Genomic DNA, 20,018 nt, shown 5'->3' on the forward strand with positions numbered 1-20,018 from the left:
GCCAATGTTGCAGTTCAGGTTAGGAGGAGGAATCAAAGGCCCTCAGGGAGTGGGAGTGCTTGGGCTCCTCGATAGAGAGGCATGACAGTCGGATCCTGGGATTCACACGTGTCAGCAAAGGGAGCTCCCCACACTGGAATCGTTGCAGCCGAGGAGGTTCTGAGACGGGAAGAGAGGAGAACACATATCTTATACATATGGTTTTTAGTCCCCATCAGTCATTGTCCGCCCCAACTCCAGAAATCCTCTATCCATCTCTCAATCTTCTGCTTGGGATCTAGCTATCTATCCCCTAACCTGCCAATCCTTACCTAGAGGTATGATGTTGGAGGGTTTCTTCTCAAGCTCAAAAGAAAGTACAATAGGGCGAAGAACAGAGGAGCTAGTACAAAGTGTCTGGAGCAAAAAGGTCAAGGATTCATCAATCCTGGCTGTGGACTAGAAAGGAAAATTCAGGATTAATCAGAATTCAAATTCTAAAATCCTCATTTAAAACCTCAGGAGGGCCTCCCCTGGTGGTGTAGTGGTTGAACGCTGGGCTGTGAAGCTGCCCACAGCCTCTGCAGCACCACTTAGTTCCCTGGCCGCCAGCTAGGGTCCCACATGGTGCGACAGACCTCTCCTGCCGCCTGCTGCTCCCCTCAGCAGTGTATTTTGTCAAGGCTGCCTGTTCTGTTCCCCACTCTGGCTCTGTGAATTCTCTCACCCTCCCGCGCTTCTGACTGTACCCAGTGCATGTATAAATAAATAAATAAATAGATAAATAGATAAATAAATAAATAAATAAAACCTCAGGAATCTGAGCTCCCACCTCCCAGGCATGTCTCACCTTAAGTTGGGCTCCAGGCCCTGTAAATTGCAAAGCCACTCTCCCAGGCCCTCGGACAAACTCTAGGAGGGCGGTCCACTCACTAGGACACAGACCAAGTGCTGCTGCCACATGATGATTCCTACAGGTCACTGCAGCTTCAGCAGTCCCATCCTCTACCAGGAGTCTGGGGAAGAAACAGGAACTCCAGAGCAAACGCAAGTGGCCAGTCACCTGGACCTGATATACCTCCCTCCCCACCATTTCTAGTCTTTAGCACATTTCACCTCCAGTCACTCATCCAAAAACATTAAGCAATTCCCACAAGCCAGGAATTATACTAGCTCATGGACAGCGAACAGAGATGTGTAACAGGAAAGTAAATGGTGTAATGGGCGTCCACCTTGCGCTCTCACCTGATGCTGGCCTGGCTTATAGATGCCTGAGTGGGGCAAATAGGGCTCTGACGAGTACACCTTCCCTGGGATGAAGAAAGTGGTTAGGAAAAATCCTCTTGGTCCCATCACATCCTTCTGGCGCCCCTGCACCCAGCTCGGTGTCCCCTCCCCATACCTGGGGGCAGAGGCTGGTACAATGAGCACACACCCAGAGGAGCTGAAGGCTAAAGACAGAAACAATATGGCAAGATGCGGTGGCCCGGAATGGGGCTCGGTCACCCTGTAGAAGTTCAGCCAGGTAAACGTGGGGCAGCGGAGCACTAGAGAGAGAGAGAGAAAGGTCAAGAAACAGCCAGCAAGCAGAGTTCTGAAAGCAGGGTGTGTCTGGAAGGACTTAACAATCATAGGGATGCAGACCACAGTAGGCTCTCCAAGAAGACCTGTGGCCCACATTTTGATTCCTGATCTCTGATTGTCATCAAGTATTTCTCAGGCTTGAACAACAAAGATGCTGGCCAAGAAAGATATTTTAGACTGAAAAGCCTTAAAGAACATAAAACACTAAATCCTTTTGGGTAAAATGAGCAAAGGAAATTCTTCTCACTCAATACATTCTATTGGAATTCGAGAAACTGTAGTTACAGCAATAACTCCAGAGCCAGGAACATGCATGGGATGCAGATGCAAGGCTGTGAAGTTTAAAGATCAGGGACACTGACCTGACTGTGGTTTCTGGGGGAAAACTCAGGACTTGCACATAAGAGGATGACCGGAAACAATAGTAAATATTTTGGGACCTGCAAGTAGAGGAGGAAGAGTAAAAATAAGTCAATTTAAGGTAGGAGCTGTATCTCAGGCTTGGTGACTCCTTCTTAGGGATGGACTCTGGTTTTGGTTCTGGTTCTATGAAAGCAGAGGGAAGAATTGGTCTGGAACATCTCATGAAGGTAGAGGGCACAAATGTCAGACTAACATATCAGAGGTAATATCAAAAAGGTGTTACTGCAGCACAATTAAGTAGGGGTGAGCAGTTAAGAGAACCACGTCAGTAGGAAGAGAAAGCAAGGCAAGCTACTTTACCTGGAAACCCTTTTTTCTAGTTGGCTGAAGTAGACTCGGGCTCCTGGGAGGAGTCCTAGTAAGGAAGATAAGTGTGGGTCTTCAACATATATGTCCAAGTAAGGGGGGAAATTACATTCAGCAGTTTCCAGAGCAACAGTTAGCTTCATACACCTTCTGATGGCCACAGTGCTCCCTAGAGTAGAAGGGGAGCGTTCAGTGATATTTGTCTAGACCACAAAGTCCCATCACTCTATTTCATACCATCCCCCGCAGAGGTGACATTACCAGACTGCATCCAGAGAGATGGCGCACACAGTGTTCGTGACAAAATTTCAGCTGACAAAGACACCAAGGAATCAGTGACACTGGAGGGTCAGAAAAATAAAGTGAAGAAAAAGTGAGGTTGGAGGTATAGAAAGCAGAAAATGGAGAGACAGAAAAGGGAGCTAAAGTATCGCTAGAACATCAATTATAAAGTCATAAAAAAAAATGTGCTGTCAAATTACACACTGAAGTAACACAGCTTATGGGCAAAACAATTATGGCAGATCACTCACAACCTAAACAACTTAGTAACCAGAAGTGTATCAGTAGAATTAAATCTCCACTTGCATTTATACCTATAATGTCAGTCAGCCCAGTCCATTTGCAGTTGTTTTTTTTTTTTAAAGATTTATTTATTTTTATACAAGAGCTGGGGTACAGGCCAGAGGTGCAGGAGGGTGAGAGGACCCACCAGTGGCAGAGCAGGGAGACGACAGAAATACATTGCTGAGGTAGCAGCGGACGCGACAGGAGATCTGCCTGCCATGTGGGATGCTCCCTGGTGGGCTGGGATTGAACCCGCACTGCAGAGGCTGCAGAGAGCTTCACAGTGGAACACTTAACCCGCTGCGCCACCGGGAGGCCCCATTTGCAGTTTTATACGCTGGGACTTACGTCCTCTCCTTCATATCACAGGTTCTTGAAACATCTGTTTCATAAAAATCACACACACAATTCAGTAAGGCTTTTTGTTTTTGTATAGGGGGACATATCTCTGCAGCTTCTTCATTTGCACACAGCCACCCCAAAAAGTTTTTGTGAGGAAAGTATAGTCATTTTTGAAGACACAAGCCAGCAACTTCTTGAACTAAAGGATAGTCCTTTGCCATAAATTTTGTTTTTGTCCTTACATTTGTTTTTTTCTTGTATTCTTTTATTGCTATAGCTTTTCCATTAATTGTAAGAAAGCTTGCAAGTGATCATTTCAAAATTGTAATATGCTGAAGGAAACCACAACTTCCACCTTACACTGACATCATTCATTCCTCTAGAGGCTGAATCACATTATAGAAGCACTGTGTAACCACAGCAGAGGGAAAGGGCAGCCTGAATAGCTGGAGAAGCTGGTGGACATTTACTTGCCACTGAGCAGGTCGGTCAGCGAGGATTCAGGCAATGCCTTGTTGACACCAGGTACAGCTGGGATGTCCTGGGAGCTCTCAAGTTCAAAGGTCCACTCATTCTGGATAGTGAGACAATGCGCACAGCCAGCCAAGTCCAGAGGACGCTGTGATATGTGAGATGACCTGTCCTTCTCAAACAACTGTGGTGTCTGCAAGGAATAGGAAGATGACTGTCTCTAAGTCTGTCCTGGTTCAGAGGGGAGGTTCATGAAATACTATGAACCAATTAGTTCTCTTTCTGGACCAGGTAAAGGAAGTGATCTAGATACAGGTAGGCCTTCTTTTTGACCTGAATTTACCCTGCTTCTAGGAGATCCAGAGTGACTAGTTACTGGTACTCCCTTTCTAGACCCCAAGCCAAAAAGAGTTTTCTGAGAAGGGTATGATGTAATGGGGCACTCACAGGAGGGCCAGGAGCCACAAGCCGGTATACTTGCCCTGGATGCAAGAACTCAAACCAGCGGACCGAGGAGCCAAGGAAAAGAAGAAGAACCTGCAAGGGAAGGAGAGCAGTGTGCTCGCGTCCCACAAAGGAGCTGGGATAGGAAGTCAAAGCCTGGGTCCCTGCAGTCCCAGTTTACCTTTTGATCTTTGTTATCATCTCCTTTGGGCTCAGGTGGGCCCCATCCAGTACTTTCCTTCCTCTGGGTGCCCCCAAGCCAGCTCCCTGATACATGGAAACTGAGAGTGGGTTTGGGCACCTCTGGACTGGATCCAGGGGGGACACACATGTTCCTCTTCATCAGAGCCTCCTTGTGGGAGAGCAAGAATAGACGACTCTGTCCTATGTGGGAATCCTGGAGAGTGGGCTCTGTCTGAGGAGGCGTTGAAGAGGTAGCTGAGTGAAGGAAAAGTCTGGGCACAGGCAGGATCAAGGCATCAGCCAGAAAGAACTGTACGTAGACTCTGTTGGGAGACATCAGGACATTGGATGCTGTGGTGTTTCACTATCTGCACTAGGCCCGTCCTCTGCCCCTCAGAGCCACGACCCCAAGTCAACCTGGCCTTCTGCTCCTGGATGAAGCCTGTCATGCTCAGCTCCTTCCAGGAAGGGAAGTTGCATCTCACATTCCTCTCTATGACCAATTGGAACTTTTCTACCCGCACCAGGCAGCCTAAAAGAAAGTTTTCTATTTTGGCAAGAAGAGGAAAAATGCACAGTGAAGCAGACTAACCTACCCAACCTCGGCCAAAGCTGCTCCCCCAACACAAAGCGGAGACCCAGACCTAACGCCCACCTTGGAGGGATGCCTCCAAGAGAGAAATCATTCTATATGCATGTCCAGTCCTGCCCATCCTCCTACACTGAAAGGTCTTGATTCTTTCTCACAAATCCCAAAAATGCCTGTTCCCAGACCCAAGGAACTTTCCTTTCCAGGGTTTCCCTAAGTCCAAATACATCATTATTTTTCTGAACTAAGAATGAAGGGAAAATGGGAGGTGTCATCTTGGTGTGCTTATTAGGAGCTATGGTGAGAGAAATGAGTTTTGGAAATTGTAGTTCTGGGTAGGGAGTCTCTTGTTCCTTTTCTCTACCTGCCAATACCAATCTCCCAAACTTCTCCCAAAACTATGCCATTACAGCATCTCTAGAAAAATCCAGCAGGTGCTTCCTCCCAAATCTCTTCCCTCTGACCCCCCCTTTCTGAGAACTTCTATCCTACCACCATCTTTCCTCCACCTCTGAACTCCAAACCTATGAGCCGGGGATCACAGAGGGGTTGCGAGTGCTTGGCCAGGAGTAGGCAGGGGAGGGAACCACTTTGGTCTCGAAGTTGCAGACAACCTTTACGAGATGAAGCCACTAGAACCCCAAGTAAGACCTGCAAGGAAATGAAGGTTGCTATCAAGTAGTTATTAAACAAATACTGAAAATATACATTGTGCCAGGCACTGTATTACGTTAGATATAAAGTGAACAAAAAAAGACATAGTCAATGACTTTAAAGAACTATATATATTCAACCAGGAAAACAGATGTGAAAAAACACAGATGTTTACATATGTAGTAGTGGGAGGAAAGTATGCAAACAGAGGTCAGAGGCAGGAGGTCAAGTAGGACCTCAGAGGATATAATAAGGCGTTTGTGCACTAGGAGAAACAAGAAAAGAATTTAAAGCTAGAGTTTTGAGATCCAAGTTATATTTTGCCTCACTCTTTCTAGTTACTGCAGGAAGAATTAATCAGACAGGTCAAGAAGAGATGGAGCAACTGAATTAGGTTAGTAAAGTCAAAATGACAAGAAATGCTAATGATCATGGCAGTGAGGGTGGCAATAAGAGGAAGACCCTTGAGCCATGCTGGAGGCCCCTTACCCGGGTTGGCTGAAAGTCACAGGGCAGTAGTCGGAGCCAGGACCAGGTCAGACGCTGATTTAGCTGGCAACTAGTCAGGTGATAAGCCTCTGGCAGGGGCAGAAGGGTCTTAGGGTCAAAGGTGTCCTGGGCCCTGCACTGCCCTTCCTCTTTCACGGTGGCCAGGGTGGGGAAAGAACAGGGACTCTGCAGTGGAGCATACTGTAAGGGAGAGAAATGAGATTGTATGTCCCCTAGTGAATTAGCTCTGATAGCCACCTTTCCCCACATCCTCCTACCTTCTGGAGTGGACAGTGATGTGGCTCTTCAAGGATTTCGTTGTGTGCACTCCGACTGGGACTGCAGGAGGGAGCTAGACCATCCAGGATAGGAGCCAGGAGCTGCAGTGCCAGATTGGGGTTTCCAGGCAAGGAATGGGCCAGGAATTGTCGGTGTCTCAGCACATGAGGGCACAGTCTTGGCCAGGGAAAGAAACCAAGTCACTTTCCCCAAAAACTCTCTCTCTGCCAGCATCCTGCTTCCCTTACAGAGGCGTGTTCTACTCCTTCCTCCCACCAACCTCCAGCCTCTCAGACCTTCATCCTCCTCACTTGCAAGTTAGCTCCTCCAGGGCCTTGGTGGCCCACAGGTAGAGGGGAAGTCCTAACTGATGTTCCCATGACAGCTGCTTATACAGGGAGGCCCCGTGGCCTTGGTGGCAAGACTGAGTCTCAGGCTTCTGGTGTGAGAAGGCCCGAAGCAGCACAGCACCACGGAAACAGGGGGCTAGCACTGGCCTTGTTATCCCTCCACCAAGTGACTGTAGGAGGTGAACATCCTGGAGCTGGGGGAAAACAGGAAAAGTGAAAAAGCAGAGGCGAAGCCCCTGAATCAGGCAGTGTTGACTGCAGCTCTCCACTGCCTGGGTTCCATGAAAACACAATTTCTTCATTATTTCCTTCTGCTTTCCATGGCTCACTTTCTGGCACAACCCACTCTCCCTGCAGTAATCCATCATCTCCTGTGAGTTCCGCTCAGTCTTTCTGTGAACCAGAAGGCTCCTGGCTAGAATGATTTAGTACTCATCAGGCTACTGTGATTGTCCCAGCCCAAATCCGTGCTTCGGCCCCAGGGCCTCCTCCTCTAGTCAGAAGGCCTTCTGTGGAGGAGATGCTCTAGCCTTATCCATCTTCCCAGTGCTGCAGACCCTACTCTTTCCTGATCCGAGATCATACTCAGGCCATGCTTAAGAAAAGTAAGCAAGCCCCGCCCTCAACACACTTATTTTTATAGCTTTGCTATTGAGGTGCCCACCCTGTTTTCATTTTAAAAGACCATTCCACGAAAGTAAAAAAAGCTGCTAAGGGGGCCTCTTTTTGTCATCAGCTCTGATTCCTCACCTACCTCAAGACGGACTCCTGGTCGCACCACCCGCCTGAGGTCAGGGAATTGCTGCTGGTAGGCCAGACAGAGACCCAGCTGTGTGTCCAGCTCATAGTAGCCAGCAGGCTCATTCAGCACACCAGTTACCATCCCCTGCAGAAGCCAAATGTCCAGTTGATACCTATTTCCTTCCTCTCTGGAGACCCACATTTCCTACCCACCAAGCTTTAGGATTGCTTCCTTATGCTCACCGTATATGATAAGAGTATGGAATCGCGCGTGAGGCCTTTTTGTCCCTTCCTGTTTTGGGAGTTGTCTGGCATAGGAAGTGGCTTGGAATTAGCCTCCAAGAGGGGTTCATCCAGCTCTAGGTCCAGCTCATACACACACTCTGGTTTCAGTTGCAACAGACGAGAGGTGGAACTGGTCATCCAAACGTGGCAACGGTGACCACAGATCTTGGCTACTCGTAGCGCTGTCAGCACATAGGCCCTACCAGGCCTAAGGGCTCGGTGCCACACCAGCTGGGCAGGGACCTGGCTTGTACAGAGGCAAGCAACATGGAACTTGAGATGCTTTTCATGATGCTGCCTCTGCCAGAGTCCCCTTCCAGACTCTAGTTGTCTTAGAGGTGAGTGGGATGTGGTAACACACATGTAAGAGGTGTGTATCTATACCTTGACTCATATACAATGTTGTAAACCAATGAAATTTAAAAAACACAAAAATACATATGTAACATATTATTTCTATATGAACAAAATAAATGAATCAGTTAAATAAAACAAAAATGTTTAGATAAAAAACCAAGCTAGTGGCTACTAGGTGGGAAGGGGAGTGGTGGCTAAATTAGGCAAAAGGGGTCCATGAGGGTCTTCCTGGTGTTGCAGGGGGTTAAGACGCAACCTATGGGTCTGTGCAACCTATGGGGCTGTCCACTGCCTCTGCAGTGCAAGTTCGATCCCCGGTTGGCCGGGGAGCAACCCACATGGCACAGCGGACCTCTCATGGCTGGCCCACTGCTCCCCTCAGCAGTGTGCTTCGGTCAATCTGTCTGTTCTATTCCCTGCTCTGTCTCTGGTGAGTCCTCTCACCCCCCACACCTCTGGCCAGTACCCCAGCTCTTGTATGCATACATTTTTTTTTTAAAAAAAAGGTGGGGGTCAATGGTATGGTTAAGGATAGAAGTGGACATTCAGTGGCAAACTTAATGTAATATATATATGGACACTGATTTATAATAACGTGCATTTGAAGTTTATATAGTGTTATAATGCAATGCTACTTCAAAAAACAAATGCAAAAAAATCCAAAACAATAAGAGTTTTAACATGCCTTTTACACTCCAGGTCCCTGAATTTACCCTAATCCTCACCTGCACAATGATAGACACATGGCTGCCAGCTTGGGATGATGCACCAAGAGATAGGACGAAGTAAGTTTTCTTTTTACTTTTCACAAGAGCACTCAATCGAACCAGTGTCCCAGCCAAGTTTGGCTGCACAACTTTGAGCTTGCTTCTAAAGGAAGAAAAAGAGGAGGGGGAAAATTCACTTTCATTTCTTTTCTACACCCTTCTCTTCAGCTGTAAACCTATGGGCCTTCCTAGTGGTGCAAAGGGTTTAAGTCTCAGCACAATGAAGCTATCAGCAGCCACTGCAGCATGAGTTCGATCCCCAGCCAGGGAGCTACCCACATGGCACAGTAGACCTCTCCCTCTTGCCGGCTGCTTCCCTCAGCAGTGTATTTCAGTAGATCTACCTGTTCTGCTCCCCACTCTGTCTCTGGTGAATCCTCTCACACCCCCTCCCCCCACGACGCCTTTGGACTATACCCCAGTTCTTGTATGCATAAATAAAATAAATCTTAAAAAAAGAATAATCTAGTCATGATTTAAAATGTCATAGCTCGGGCCTCCCAGGTGGCGCAGCGGTTGAGTGCGGGGTTGCGAAGCTGCCTGCAGCCTCTGCAGCGCCGGTTCGATCTCCGGCTGCTCCCCGGCCACCGGAGGAGGGTCCCACATGGCATGCAGACCTCTCCTGCCGCCCGCTGCTCCCCTCAGCAGTGTACTTCGGTCCTTCTGCCTGCTCTGCTCCCCGCTCTGGCTCTGGTGAATTCTCTCACCCTCCCGCGCTTCTGACTGTACCCACTGCTTGTATAAATAAATAACTAAATCTTAAATAAATAAATAAAATGTCATAGCTCAAAGCAATTATTTTAAAAATCCTTAGACTCTGCCCATCTTTGTTTGTTTGTTTGTTTTTTTAATTTTTTTTTTTTATAGAGGCATGCTTTATTTATTTGTTTGCTGGTTTGTTTGTTTGTTTTGTTTATACATGCACTGGGTACAGTCAGAAGCGCGGGAGGGTGAGAGAATTCACCAGAGCCAGAGCGGGGAGCAGAGCAGGCAGAAGGACCGAAGTACACTGCTGAGGGGAGCAGCGGGCGGCAGGAGAGGTCTGCACGCCATGTGGGACCCTCCTCCGGTGGCCGGGGAGCAGCCAGGGATCGAACCGGCGCCACAGAGGCCGCGGGCAGCTTCGCAACCCAGCGCTCAACCGCTGCGCCACCGGGGAGGCCCTCTGCCCATCTTTGGATAAGGCATACTTCCCTTGAAGACACTGCTGTTAACATCTGGAGAGGACCCATCATTCCCATGATTTGGAACAATCCATATACATCACTCTCTATACCTTTCTTTTCTTCATTCCACTGACCCATCATCATCCTCCCAGTTTCAGGGTGCTCCCTCTTTCCCAGAGGGAAGAATTACCTGTGCCTGAGCAGGTGAGAAGCATTCTCTGGGTAGATAACTGGGAGAGGGGAAGGAGAGGCAGGATTGATGGTCAAGGGAAACACTGGCACAGGAGCACCCCAGAGCTCCAAATGCCCTTCCCCTGAAGAATTCCACTTGGCAGGAGGGAGGTAACTCCAAACGGGGAACAGAAAAAGATGGCCCAGCCAAGAAAGATCCAGGTCTATGAGCTGGAAAAGACCAAGAGCAGGGGTTAAACAGGAGCCTAGTAACCCAATAACTTCCTTCCACCCTGTTCCCTCAGAGATTTAATTGTCTCACTCCCTAGACACCATTCTTGTTAGGATATGAGGTAAAGGATCCTTCCCCTCCCTGTTCCTGCTCACCTCACAGCCCAGGATACCCGTGTTATCTCTCACATAGAGTCCTCCATTTTTGTACTCTTTTCCCAAATCCCCTGGTCGGTCTGTTAGCGTTCCTAAAAGTAACAGTCGTTCTTGAGGCAGGGGGGTTCCACTTGGTACAGCTTCTTGGGCCCATGTTTTGTATGTACTGCTGCTCCAGGACAGGTGGCTATAGCACGGGAGGTGCTGATGGGTCTTCAGGTCCTGAACTGAGACAAAGCTGCAGAATGATGGGAGCAGAGGTCCTGTAAAGTCATGTCCAACCTAGGAAGTTACCCTCACTCCAACAAGTCCCCCCAGGATCCCAAAGAAAGGTTGATGGAGAACACAAGATTAAGATAGTTTGACTGACCAAAGGGGAAAAATCTTGGGGCTAAGAGTTTAAGAAAATGAGGATAGAGCCTGGATCTAAAGACTGGGTAGTACCTAGGGAAAGCAAGAAGAAAGTCTGTGCTGTATCATACTCTGAACAAGAATGTACCACAGAGCAGACCCAGAGAAATGAAGTAGGACTTCAAGAGCAACCTGAGAAGACAAATGTGGCAACAGCACTTTATAGCTACTTTTACAGCTCCCTTGACAGCATCTCAGGTGTTAGTTCCACAGGGAATTCCAAGGAGCCACTTGCACATCCTGCCTAATGGCTCAACCTCATGGCCCCGGCCAGGTTTCCTTCCTAGTCTATAATATCACAGTACTAGAGACTGGCTGGGAAGCTGAGGCTGAGATGAGAGTTGATATTAAGAACTCCCAAATTCCAACAGCTATTTGAGAGCAATCATTCTTTTTTTTTCTTTAAATGTTTATAAGTTCTTATCTCTACAAATGTATATTATCACACCACACACCACCAAAGCCCAAATATTGAGTCCCCCTCCCCCCTTTGTACCCATCCCCTCACCTTCCCTTTATGGCAATCTCAGGTCTACAATCAGATTTCAAGGGCCTGGGGCCTCCTTGGTGGCCCAGGGGTTAAGTCTCAGTGTTATCACCACTAAGACTTGAGCTCAATCCCCAGCCAGGGAGCTAACCCACATATGGCGCAGCAGACCTCTCCTGTCTTACCCACTGCTTCCCACTCTCTCTGGTGAATCCTCTCACCTCCTGTACCTCTGGCCTACACCCCAGTTCTTCTATGCAGAAATAAATAAATAATATCTTCAAGGGTCTCTTTCTGCCTGTCTCTTTGTTTTGTTTCTTTTTAAAAGATTTATTTATTCATGCATATAAGAACTGGGGTAAAGGACAGAGGTGTGTGTGTGCGGGGGGGGGGGATGGGGGTGAGAGGATTCACCAGAGACAGAGTGGGGAACAGAACAGGCAGATCGACAGAAATACGCTGCTGAGGGGCGCAGTGGGTGAGAAAGGAGAGGTCTGCTGCGCCATGTAGGTAGAGTACAAGGAGGAAAAGTTTGTGATGTTTTGTCACTGTATCCTGATTGTTTTCCACTCCAAAAACATGGGAATGCAAGTGTGTGGGGTAATGGTATTACAAAGATCAAACTCATGCCAGGGATCGAACTCGTGCTGTAGTGGCTGCGGATAGCTTCATAGGTTGCGTCTTGACCCCTTGCACCATGAGGGAGGCCCTGTCCCTTTACTTTGTTTCTTTATGTTCCATATCATCAAAATTATTCATTATTTGTCCTTCTCCTTCAAGATCAGCCATTCTTAAGCAAAGTGTTGCAACACTGCTATGTCACAGTCAATTGGGGGTGTATTATAGAAAACTTAATCAAAGTTGTGACAGGCTCATATCTTTGTAATACCATTACTCCACACACTTGCATTCCCATGTTTTTGGGGTGGAAAACAATCTGGATACAGTGACAAAACACCACAACTTTTCCTCCTTGTGTTCAACTTGAATCACACAGGAGTACTCACAGTGGGAATCTGCTCTAGATGGTCCATTTCCCTTTCATATTTGCCTTTTATGCCCAAATGGCTTTGGAGAAGATAAAAGGCAAAGACAGAAACTAACATGTGTTGAATCCCTGCTATACACATACTATGTTGGGGCCATTCATGCTCCACACTACACTGAATCTTCACCAAAACCCCCCGTTAATACCACTGAGGAAACAGAGCAGCTTAGGTATACAATGGCATAGATGATAAAGCCAGGTATATCTTACTCGGAAGTTCACGTTCTTTCTCCACGTTTCCCTACTTCTGTAAAGGTCCAGGAAAAGAGCAACAGGAGAGAGTTGTATCTTTATTTTAGACACCTTCAGGATAGAAAACGGGTCAAGATAGGGGTCATTATCCCCCAGATTCTTTGGGATTTGGGGCAGGAAACAGAAAGCGATAACCTCAAATACTTTGCATTTGTCATTGCTTTTCAACTTTCAAGTGCCTGGCACGCAGCAAGCCCTCAATGGAAAATGGAAGTGAATAAGACTGTCAAATAATTTCTATTTTACTCTCATCCACCATTCTTTATAAATGCCTCACATCTACACATTTGCTATTTTACATTTATCTTGAAGAACAAGAACACTTTATGAAAGATTCCTAGTTTCCTAAACATAGTTGATATGCCATTTTTCAATTATTCTATGCTGCCATAATTTTAAGAGATCTGAATGTTCCTTTAATCAAACTGCAACCACTGAGGCCACTAGACACATACTCAGCTATGGAAGCTTCTAATTCCACTGCAATACAGGTATCATGGAAATCACAATTTCTTCAATTATGACTAGTTGATAAGTAGTTCTCTCCAGGGCTTTCCCAATGCTAGCTGGATCGTTTTCGCAGGAGATCTCATCCTACGTTTAAATTTTTTTTTTTTTAAAGATTTATTTATTTCAAGCACTGGGTACAGTCAGAAGCGCAGGAGGGTGAAAGAATCCGCCAGAGCAGAACAGGCAGACTGAGGAAATACACTGCTGAGGGGAGCAGTGGGCACAACAGGAGAGGTCTGCGCGCCATGTGGGACCCTCGCTGGCAGCCGGGAAACGAACCAGCAGCTGGGCATTGAACCAGCGCTGCAGCGGCTGCGGGCAGCTTAGCAGCCCACAGCTCAACCTCTGCGCAAAGGGGAGGCCCTATCCTATGTTTAAATTTTAACAATGGGGGCCTCCCCGGTGGCGCAGCGGTTGAGCGCTGGGTTGCGAAGCTGCCCGCGGCCTCTGCGGCGCCGGTTCGATCCCCGGCTGCTCCCCGGCCACTGGCGGAGGATCCCACATGGCGCGCAGACCTCTCCTGCCGCCCGCTGCTCCCCTCAGCAGTGTACTTCGGTCCTTCTGCCTGCTCTGCTCCCCGCTCTGGCTCTGGTGAATTCTCTCACCCTCCCGCACTTCTGACTGTACCCAGTGCATGTGTAAACAAAAACAAACAAACAAACTAAATAAATAAATAAAACATGCCTCTATAAAAAAAAAATAAATAAATTTTAACAATGTATTTAATTTTAAGAGTTCTGAACTTGGACAAGACTTGTTGGAAAAGAAAGGAAAAACAGTCCAATGGGGTAAAAAGCACCTGGGAAGAGTGCACCAGGGAAATTACTTTGGAATTAAGATATCATTTAATACCTATGTAAAAGAAAAAAAAATTTTTCAACAAAGTAAACACCAAATTTGGAAAAGATTCATAATATACATGTATGCTCCTATTTGCATCAATGGGTACAGCTCCATGGCACTGGCAGCATGGCTAGTGAGGTATGTGCATACTCAGTGAGGTTAAAGTTCCCTTCAGGGACAGTGATCTAGAGGACAGGAAGGAGAGAACTGGAACAGGAGTGAGCAGATAGGGAAGTCACTAAATCTGTAACATTTTAACAACTTTTTATAAAATAGAAATTGAGGGCCTCCCTGGTGGCAGCAATTGAGCGCTGGGCTGTGAAGCTGCCCGCAGCCTCTGCAGCGCCAGTTCAATCCCTGGCCGACTGCAAGGGTCCCACATGGCTCGCAGACCTCTCCTGCCGCCCGCTGCTCCCCTCAGCAGTGTACTTCAGTCCTTCTGCCTGCTCTGCTCCCTGCTCTGACTCTGGTGAATTCTCTCACCCTCGCTTCTGACTGTACCCAGTGCTTGTATAAATAAATAAATAAATCTTTAAAAAAATTTGAAACAAATATAGAAAGATGTTACAATTTTTAAAAGTCAAGCAGTTTAGTTCAACTGACTGGTCCCAGATAAGACTCCAAATGAAAGAAGTAGTGTGCTGATTTATATGCTGGTAGACCAGCACTTTTAGTTTCCATTAGTCTAAGGATGAAAAAATGACACAGCATTTTGCTGGTGATGTTTTGGATAACAGAGTACAATTAAGCTGTCTTCTCACCAAAGACTGCTTGCCTGTACTAGCTGAGGCAGATTGCCAGGCTGACTGAAGGGTTTCCCAAAACTGCCATAAGCACGGGTGCCAGAGGGAAAGCATCCTGTGCTGAAATACGTTTGGGAAATGACAAATTAAACAAAGCTAAACAATGCTAAGTACAATAGGTCAGAAAGTGAAAGACAGACACTGGATGGTCTCACTTTACCTGTGGTATAAAAATAACCAAAAAACATACATTGATAAAGCAGAGCAAAAACAATTCTTAGACTCTGGGAAAAATATACTGGTTACCAGAGGGAACAGGGGCGAGAGAGGAGGGGGCAGGGGAAGGAAGGGGACAGGGCACTGACACAGGAAACTTGGTAGAGGATGAGTGAAGCCTGGGCACATATGGAGGTATAAAAACATCAACTCCAAAGTAATATTTATCTAAATGACTAATTAATAAAAAATTAAAAAAAAAAGCTAAACAGATTTGTACTTTTTTCACTTTTTAAATGATAAACAGTGATATGTATATTCATATAATAGGATACCATAGAGTAGTTAAAATAAATTAGTTATTAATATGAATAAATCTCAGAAACATAATGTTAAATACAAAAAGCAGACAGCAGAGGATCTGTATGGTGTGGCACCATTTATATAAAGTGTGAAGGTATGCAAAATTCTGTGGATTGCTTAGGGGTTGATGCATGTGCTGTAAAAATAGATATTCACAGGAATAATACAGCCCATATTTAAAATAGTGGTCACTTTATGAGAAGTAAAAAGGCTGTTTTTTGTAGGAATTTTTCAGAGCCTTTAATATGTTTATGAGTCTCATGACTCTCCTAAAGCAGTTAATCAGATCCAATGTCTCTCAAACTTATTTGGTTAGGGAACCCTTTTCTTGTGGTACTTTAACAAAATCACTCAGAACAGTTTAGGAAATGGAAATGCAGGTGGGGGGGGGTCTTCAGAAGACCTTGGACTCGTGTCTTCTTAAACTTGGTCTGATCTCTGTATTTAGTTTCCTAATATACAAAATGATGATATATCAATCTGTCCCCACTTTGAGGGTTCATTTCCCAAATTTTCTATCTTCCCTTCTTCCTCTCTCTCCCTTTCCTTTCCTCTAAATTTGACTCAAGCCAATTTAGAATTATAGGAAAAGGAAAGTAGCTTAATGGAGAATGGGATAGTTTGGCAGAAAAAGGTTGTGGTTAGACCACATTTTTCTCCCCTTAGCTTGTATCCTCTCATTCTACTCATTTCTCCCCCTTTAAACCGTAAGTCCTTCCTTTTAAATTCCAAATATTTAACGACACCCCTCCACCCCACACACACCACTCCTTACCTGTAGCTAAGGGGCAATGCAAAACCTTGCTTATTTCCCTGGGACAACCAGACAGTCTTCACACAGTCAATTACTAATTGAGTCAACTGGACATTAGGCTCCTTGCCAGGTGGACACAGGGTCTCTTGGATGAAGGTCTGGGCAGTCTCAAGCCAGGCTTCCTCCTGAGGAAAATGAACCTAGTGAAAATATTTTCATGATCACCCTACCCTACAAGGAATCTTGGGGAAGAAAAAAAAGCAACTGAGCGGGGGAGGGGTTGGAAATAAGAGGGCATGTAAATGAAGGTGATAAAGGAGTTTAGAATTTGGAGAAATCTTGAAGTCTTTAGTCCAGTCATACAGCCACCTTAGTCAGACATCCAGCTTTGGTCTTATCACTTTCTAACAAACCTGCACCAACCTGAAACATGCTCACCTAAAATATATATTGTACTTCTCTATGAACCCTTCTCTGACCACCCAGTCAAAATGCCACTTCTTTTTTGGAGCTCCCACAGCACTCTGCACATATGCTTGTTAAGTTTTGCTTAAAATATGAATTCATGGACCTTATCTACCAAATTTGAATCCAGGGAGGAGTGAGCGATCCAAAAGACAGCATTTGCTATTTAAAAAAATATTTATTTGTCTAGTTCTTCTGCACCCATCCCCCCATCAGAGGTGCGGGGGTGAGAGGATTCACCAGAGACAGAGTGGGGAGCAGAATAGGTGGATTCAGAAGACAGCATATTAAATAATCTTCTCAGATTAATGTGACTATAGGATGACATCTGAAAACACGACACACTTTCCCCTTAATAACCTCATGAATTGGATGTCTTAATTAGATATTGTTTTCTAAGTCTCTAACTGGGATCTCTCCCTTGGGTTCTAATTATATTCATCTGTCTACCAGATTCTCCAACTGGTCAATCTACAAGTGCCACATAGGCCTGACACAGCTTTTCATAAAACCCAATCCTTTTCCAAAGTTCACTAACAGCAAATAGCACCCCCAACCAAATAGCTATACCCCGAAATCCCATGTGCTCCTTATCTCCTTCTTTTCCCCAAGTCCTTTAGATTCTATTTCCTTAATAATTTTTTTACTCTGTCTTCACCTTTGGAACCTCAACACTGCTGTCATTGTCAGATCACAATCATCTCTCAATACGTTAAACCAGTCTTCTGATAATCTCTAATCCACTCTCTACACTGCTTCCTCAGAGACAATTCAAATTTCACCCAATCACTCTTCTGCATGAAATCCTCCAATAACTCCCAATTATCCTTAGGTTAAAATCTCTGCTGAGTAAAACTTGTAAGTCGAGGCCCCCTCAAACCCCCTCCCCCCACTTTGAGTTTTTCAGACACCGGCCTCTATTTCTACCTCTTGATTAGGTTTTTGCATCCATCTTGAAACCTCTTTCAGCACTTTTTTGCCTTGCTAACTCCTATGCATATTTCGGGTCTTAGAAGCTTTTCCTAATCATCAATTATCCTTTCCCCCTACAGCTGCGTCAGAGGGTCTACCCCAGGAACTCAAAGCTCCAATGTTTGCCATCAGTCCGCTTCTCGTTTCCCAATGGGCTTGAAGCCTACAGAGTGGCTGGAGAAGTGTTTACGGTTCACGGAGAGAGTCGCAGAAGTAGCGGTAGGACGAAAGGTGGCAGTGTCGCCCGGACACTGCCAGCGAAGCCAGGGAGGCAAAAAGACAAGGTAGAGGGGACCAGAACAGAAAGAAAATTCGGGACAGACAAGATAAAAAGGACAGGGTACGAAAACAGCACTCACGGAGCCAAGCTGCTGAGACCGGTAAGCAGCCATGGGGCGCCCGAGGCTCCGCCTCCGAGGAACCCGGGACAGTCGCCCGCGCGAGTGCTCGCGGGAGGATCGCTGACGTCATCGGTGGGGGCGCCTCCGTTTCTTCCTGCCACGGGCATCATCCGGCCGCCATTCTCTGTCACCCTGGTCTACCTTCCCAGTGCTATTCGGTCGGGTATCCTTGGAATGGTGTGGGGGTGCTAGGGGGAAAAGGATGTCCTAAAGCTAATTCCATACAGGCTTCGTGGACTCCACCCCCACCCCAGGCCAAAGCCAAAGACACTGGGAACTCCAAATCCCATCACCACCAAAGGGAAGGTGGCTGGGACCTGAGGGTGGGGTTAAGCAGTCAGGTTGGCATAAAGCCAGACACGTGGGCTGGGGTGGGGGGGTGTTCCCCATTTTGGCTCTCCATCAGCTCGCAGCGACCGGCCAGCTCTGAGAGTGACTTTGGGTTTCCAGGTCGGCGGATCGGGTAGGACGCATTAAAGACTTTATTTCCCTATTTTCTCCCTGAGTTGTATATTTTCCTTATTTCCTTTTCCCTTGTAAATAAACCTTTTATTAACCTTTTGTGTGTGCCTGTAGTGGAGTATTCATAAGTCCCTTGTAAGCGCGCGGGTGAGGATCCACAGCCAGGCAACCCGTTCAATATCAGGACTGCCCTATAACAGCGAGACTTCAGGAGTTCAAATACAGTGGGCCTGCTTGATAACTCCTAAGCATCTTTCGGAGCTACTTGATCTTGTTACGCGAGAGAAGTATTTCTTCCTTAATACAACCAGAACATTCTGTCATATTTAGGTTATGGCCTTAGTTAATTGCTTTAATTATTTAACTCTTCTCCCACTTAACTGTCAGTACCTATGTTACTGGACTCTGGGTTCTTGAGCTCACTGAAAAGTAGAAATAATGGAGACTAATCCTGTAGGTACCAAGGAAGAACTTAGTAAATCTTGTGCAGTTCAGCATAAGAGAGTCAGCATCAGAGACAGGGTCTGTATGCTGCTCCCTGAGGAACAGGTGGAGGCTCTATTTAAGCAGTTTTAACCCAGTATAATTAAAGGGCTAAAATCTTTTGTTTACTCTCCTTTCCGTGAAGTCATTCCATCTCAAACATGTGGTTCCTTGTGCCTGTGACCTCTTCATGATGGATTCCATATCATTCACCTTAAAGGTTGTTAGCCTAAAGGGTTGTGTTAGTGTGAAACTTTATTTCATCTAAAGTATGCACTGGGGAGAGGTTCCTTCTTAAAGATAGGGATTCACAGTGTGGGTAGATGACCTTGTCTTGCATCATCAGGGAAGAAAATGCTATTTTCTACTTTATAATGACCTGGTCAGTCTCAATCTCAGATTATGTCCGGTCTGGTGAGAATGTCCTGAGTGAGAATCACTAGACCCTATTTCCTGCCTAACAGACTTAGAAATTATCCATTTTTTTCTTTTTTGAAATAACCATCATTTATTTATTTATTAAAGATTTATTTATTTATGCATTCAAGAGCTGGGGTACAGGCCAGAGTTGCTGGGGGTGAGACAACTCACCAGAGACAGACACGGTGAACAGGGAGTGCTAACATGTGGAGGAGACAGAACCAGAAAAGATATAAAGGGAAAAATATAAAGGTTCAGAGCTCTCCTGCCTGCCTGTGACTATACAGGTGCCTCTCTTTCTTAATTTTCCTAGTAAACGTGGCCTTTAAAAATGCAGGGGAGAAAAAAGAGAGATAAAGGATCAAATGATAGAACTTAAAGAGAAAAAATGGCCAGGGGAATGATAAGCACAAAGACGATGTGGTGGAAATACAAGGAAGTCAGTAAGGCTAGAGGGGAGGAGAGAGTAAAAAGGTAAAGTGAAAAAGGAACATTTTAAACCCTTGTGCACTTATAGTGTTAAAGGACAGCCCCGATATTAAACGGGTTGCCTGGCTGTGGGTCCTCACCCGCGCGCTTAAAAGGGACTTATTAATACTCTACTACAGGCACACACAAAAGGTTAATAAAAGGTTTATTTACAAGGGAAAAGGA

The 20,018-nt window shown here is 46.0% G+C and overlaps 1 protein-coding gene across 3 annotated transcripts in view; it reads right to left on the reverse strand.

Moving 5' to 3' along the window:
• Positions 1 to 18,311, reverse strand: part of CTC1 (CST telomere replication complex component 1) — a 25,121-nt gene extending 6,810 nt beyond the window's left edge. For 2 of the 3 annotated variants that reach the window (XM_054689789.1, XM_054689790.1), the window contains exons 1-23: positions 17,958 to 18,311; positions 16,183 to 16,361; positions 10,535 to 10,772; positions 10,167 to 10,378; positions 8,769 to 8,913; positions 7,645 to 7,929; positions 7,415 to 7,546; positions 6,622 to 6,854; positions 6,310 to 6,487; positions 6,032 to 6,232; positions 5,413 to 5,539; positions 4,717 to 4,831; positions 4,298 to 4,622; positions 4,120 to 4,209; positions 3,672 to 3,865; positions 2,554 to 2,633; positions 2,287 to 2,461; positions 1,926 to 2,003; positions 1,382 to 1,526; positions 1,225 to 1,289; positions 830 to 995; positions 312 to 438; positions 1 to 159 (exon numbers count right to left, since the gene is read on the reverse strand). The exon at positions 1 to 159 is cut by the window's left edge and continues 708 nt beyond it. In XM_054689789.1, the coding sequence (XP_054545764.1) occupies positions 20 to 159; positions 312 to 438; positions 830 to 995; positions 1,225 to 1,289; positions 1,382 to 1,526; positions 1,926 to 2,003; positions 2,287 to 2,461; positions 2,554 to 2,633; positions 3,672 to 3,865; positions 4,120 to 4,209; positions 4,298 to 4,622; positions 4,717 to 4,831; positions 5,413 to 5,539; positions 6,032 to 6,232; positions 6,310 to 6,487; positions 6,622 to 6,854; positions 7,415 to 7,546; positions 7,645 to 7,929; positions 8,769 to 8,913; positions 10,167 to 10,378; positions 10,535 to 10,772; positions 16,183 to 16,361; positions 17,958 to 17,990 (3,663 nt within the window). In that variant the 5' untranslated portion in view covers positions 17,991 to 18,311 and the 3' untranslated portion in view covers positions 1 to 19. The remainder of the gene's footprint in view (positions 160 to 311; positions 439 to 829; positions 996 to 1,224; positions 1,290 to 1,381; positions 1,527 to 1,925; positions 2,004 to 2,286; positions 2,462 to 2,553; positions 2,634 to 3,671; positions 3,866 to 4,119; positions 4,210 to 4,297; positions 4,623 to 4,716; positions 4,832 to 5,412; positions 5,540 to 6,031; positions 6,233 to 6,309; positions 6,488 to 6,621; positions 6,855 to 7,414; positions 7,547 to 7,644; positions 7,930 to 8,768; positions 8,914 to 10,166; positions 10,379 to 10,534; positions 10,773 to 16,182; positions 16,362 to 17,957) is intronic. The other variant, XM_037492336.2, reaches the window with a different exon arrangement.
• Positions 18,312 to 20,018: the final 1,707 nt, after the last annotated feature.

This window comes from Talpa occidentalis, unplaced genomic scaffold, assembly GCF_014898055.3.
Source record: "Talpa occidentalis isolate TD23 unplaced genomic scaffold, MPIMG_talOcc4v2.1 talOcc4.7, whole genome shotgun sequence".
Classification (NCBI taxonomy): domain Eukaryota; kingdom Metazoa; phylum Chordata; class Mammalia; order Eulipotyphla; family Talpidae; genus Talpa; species Talpa occidentalis.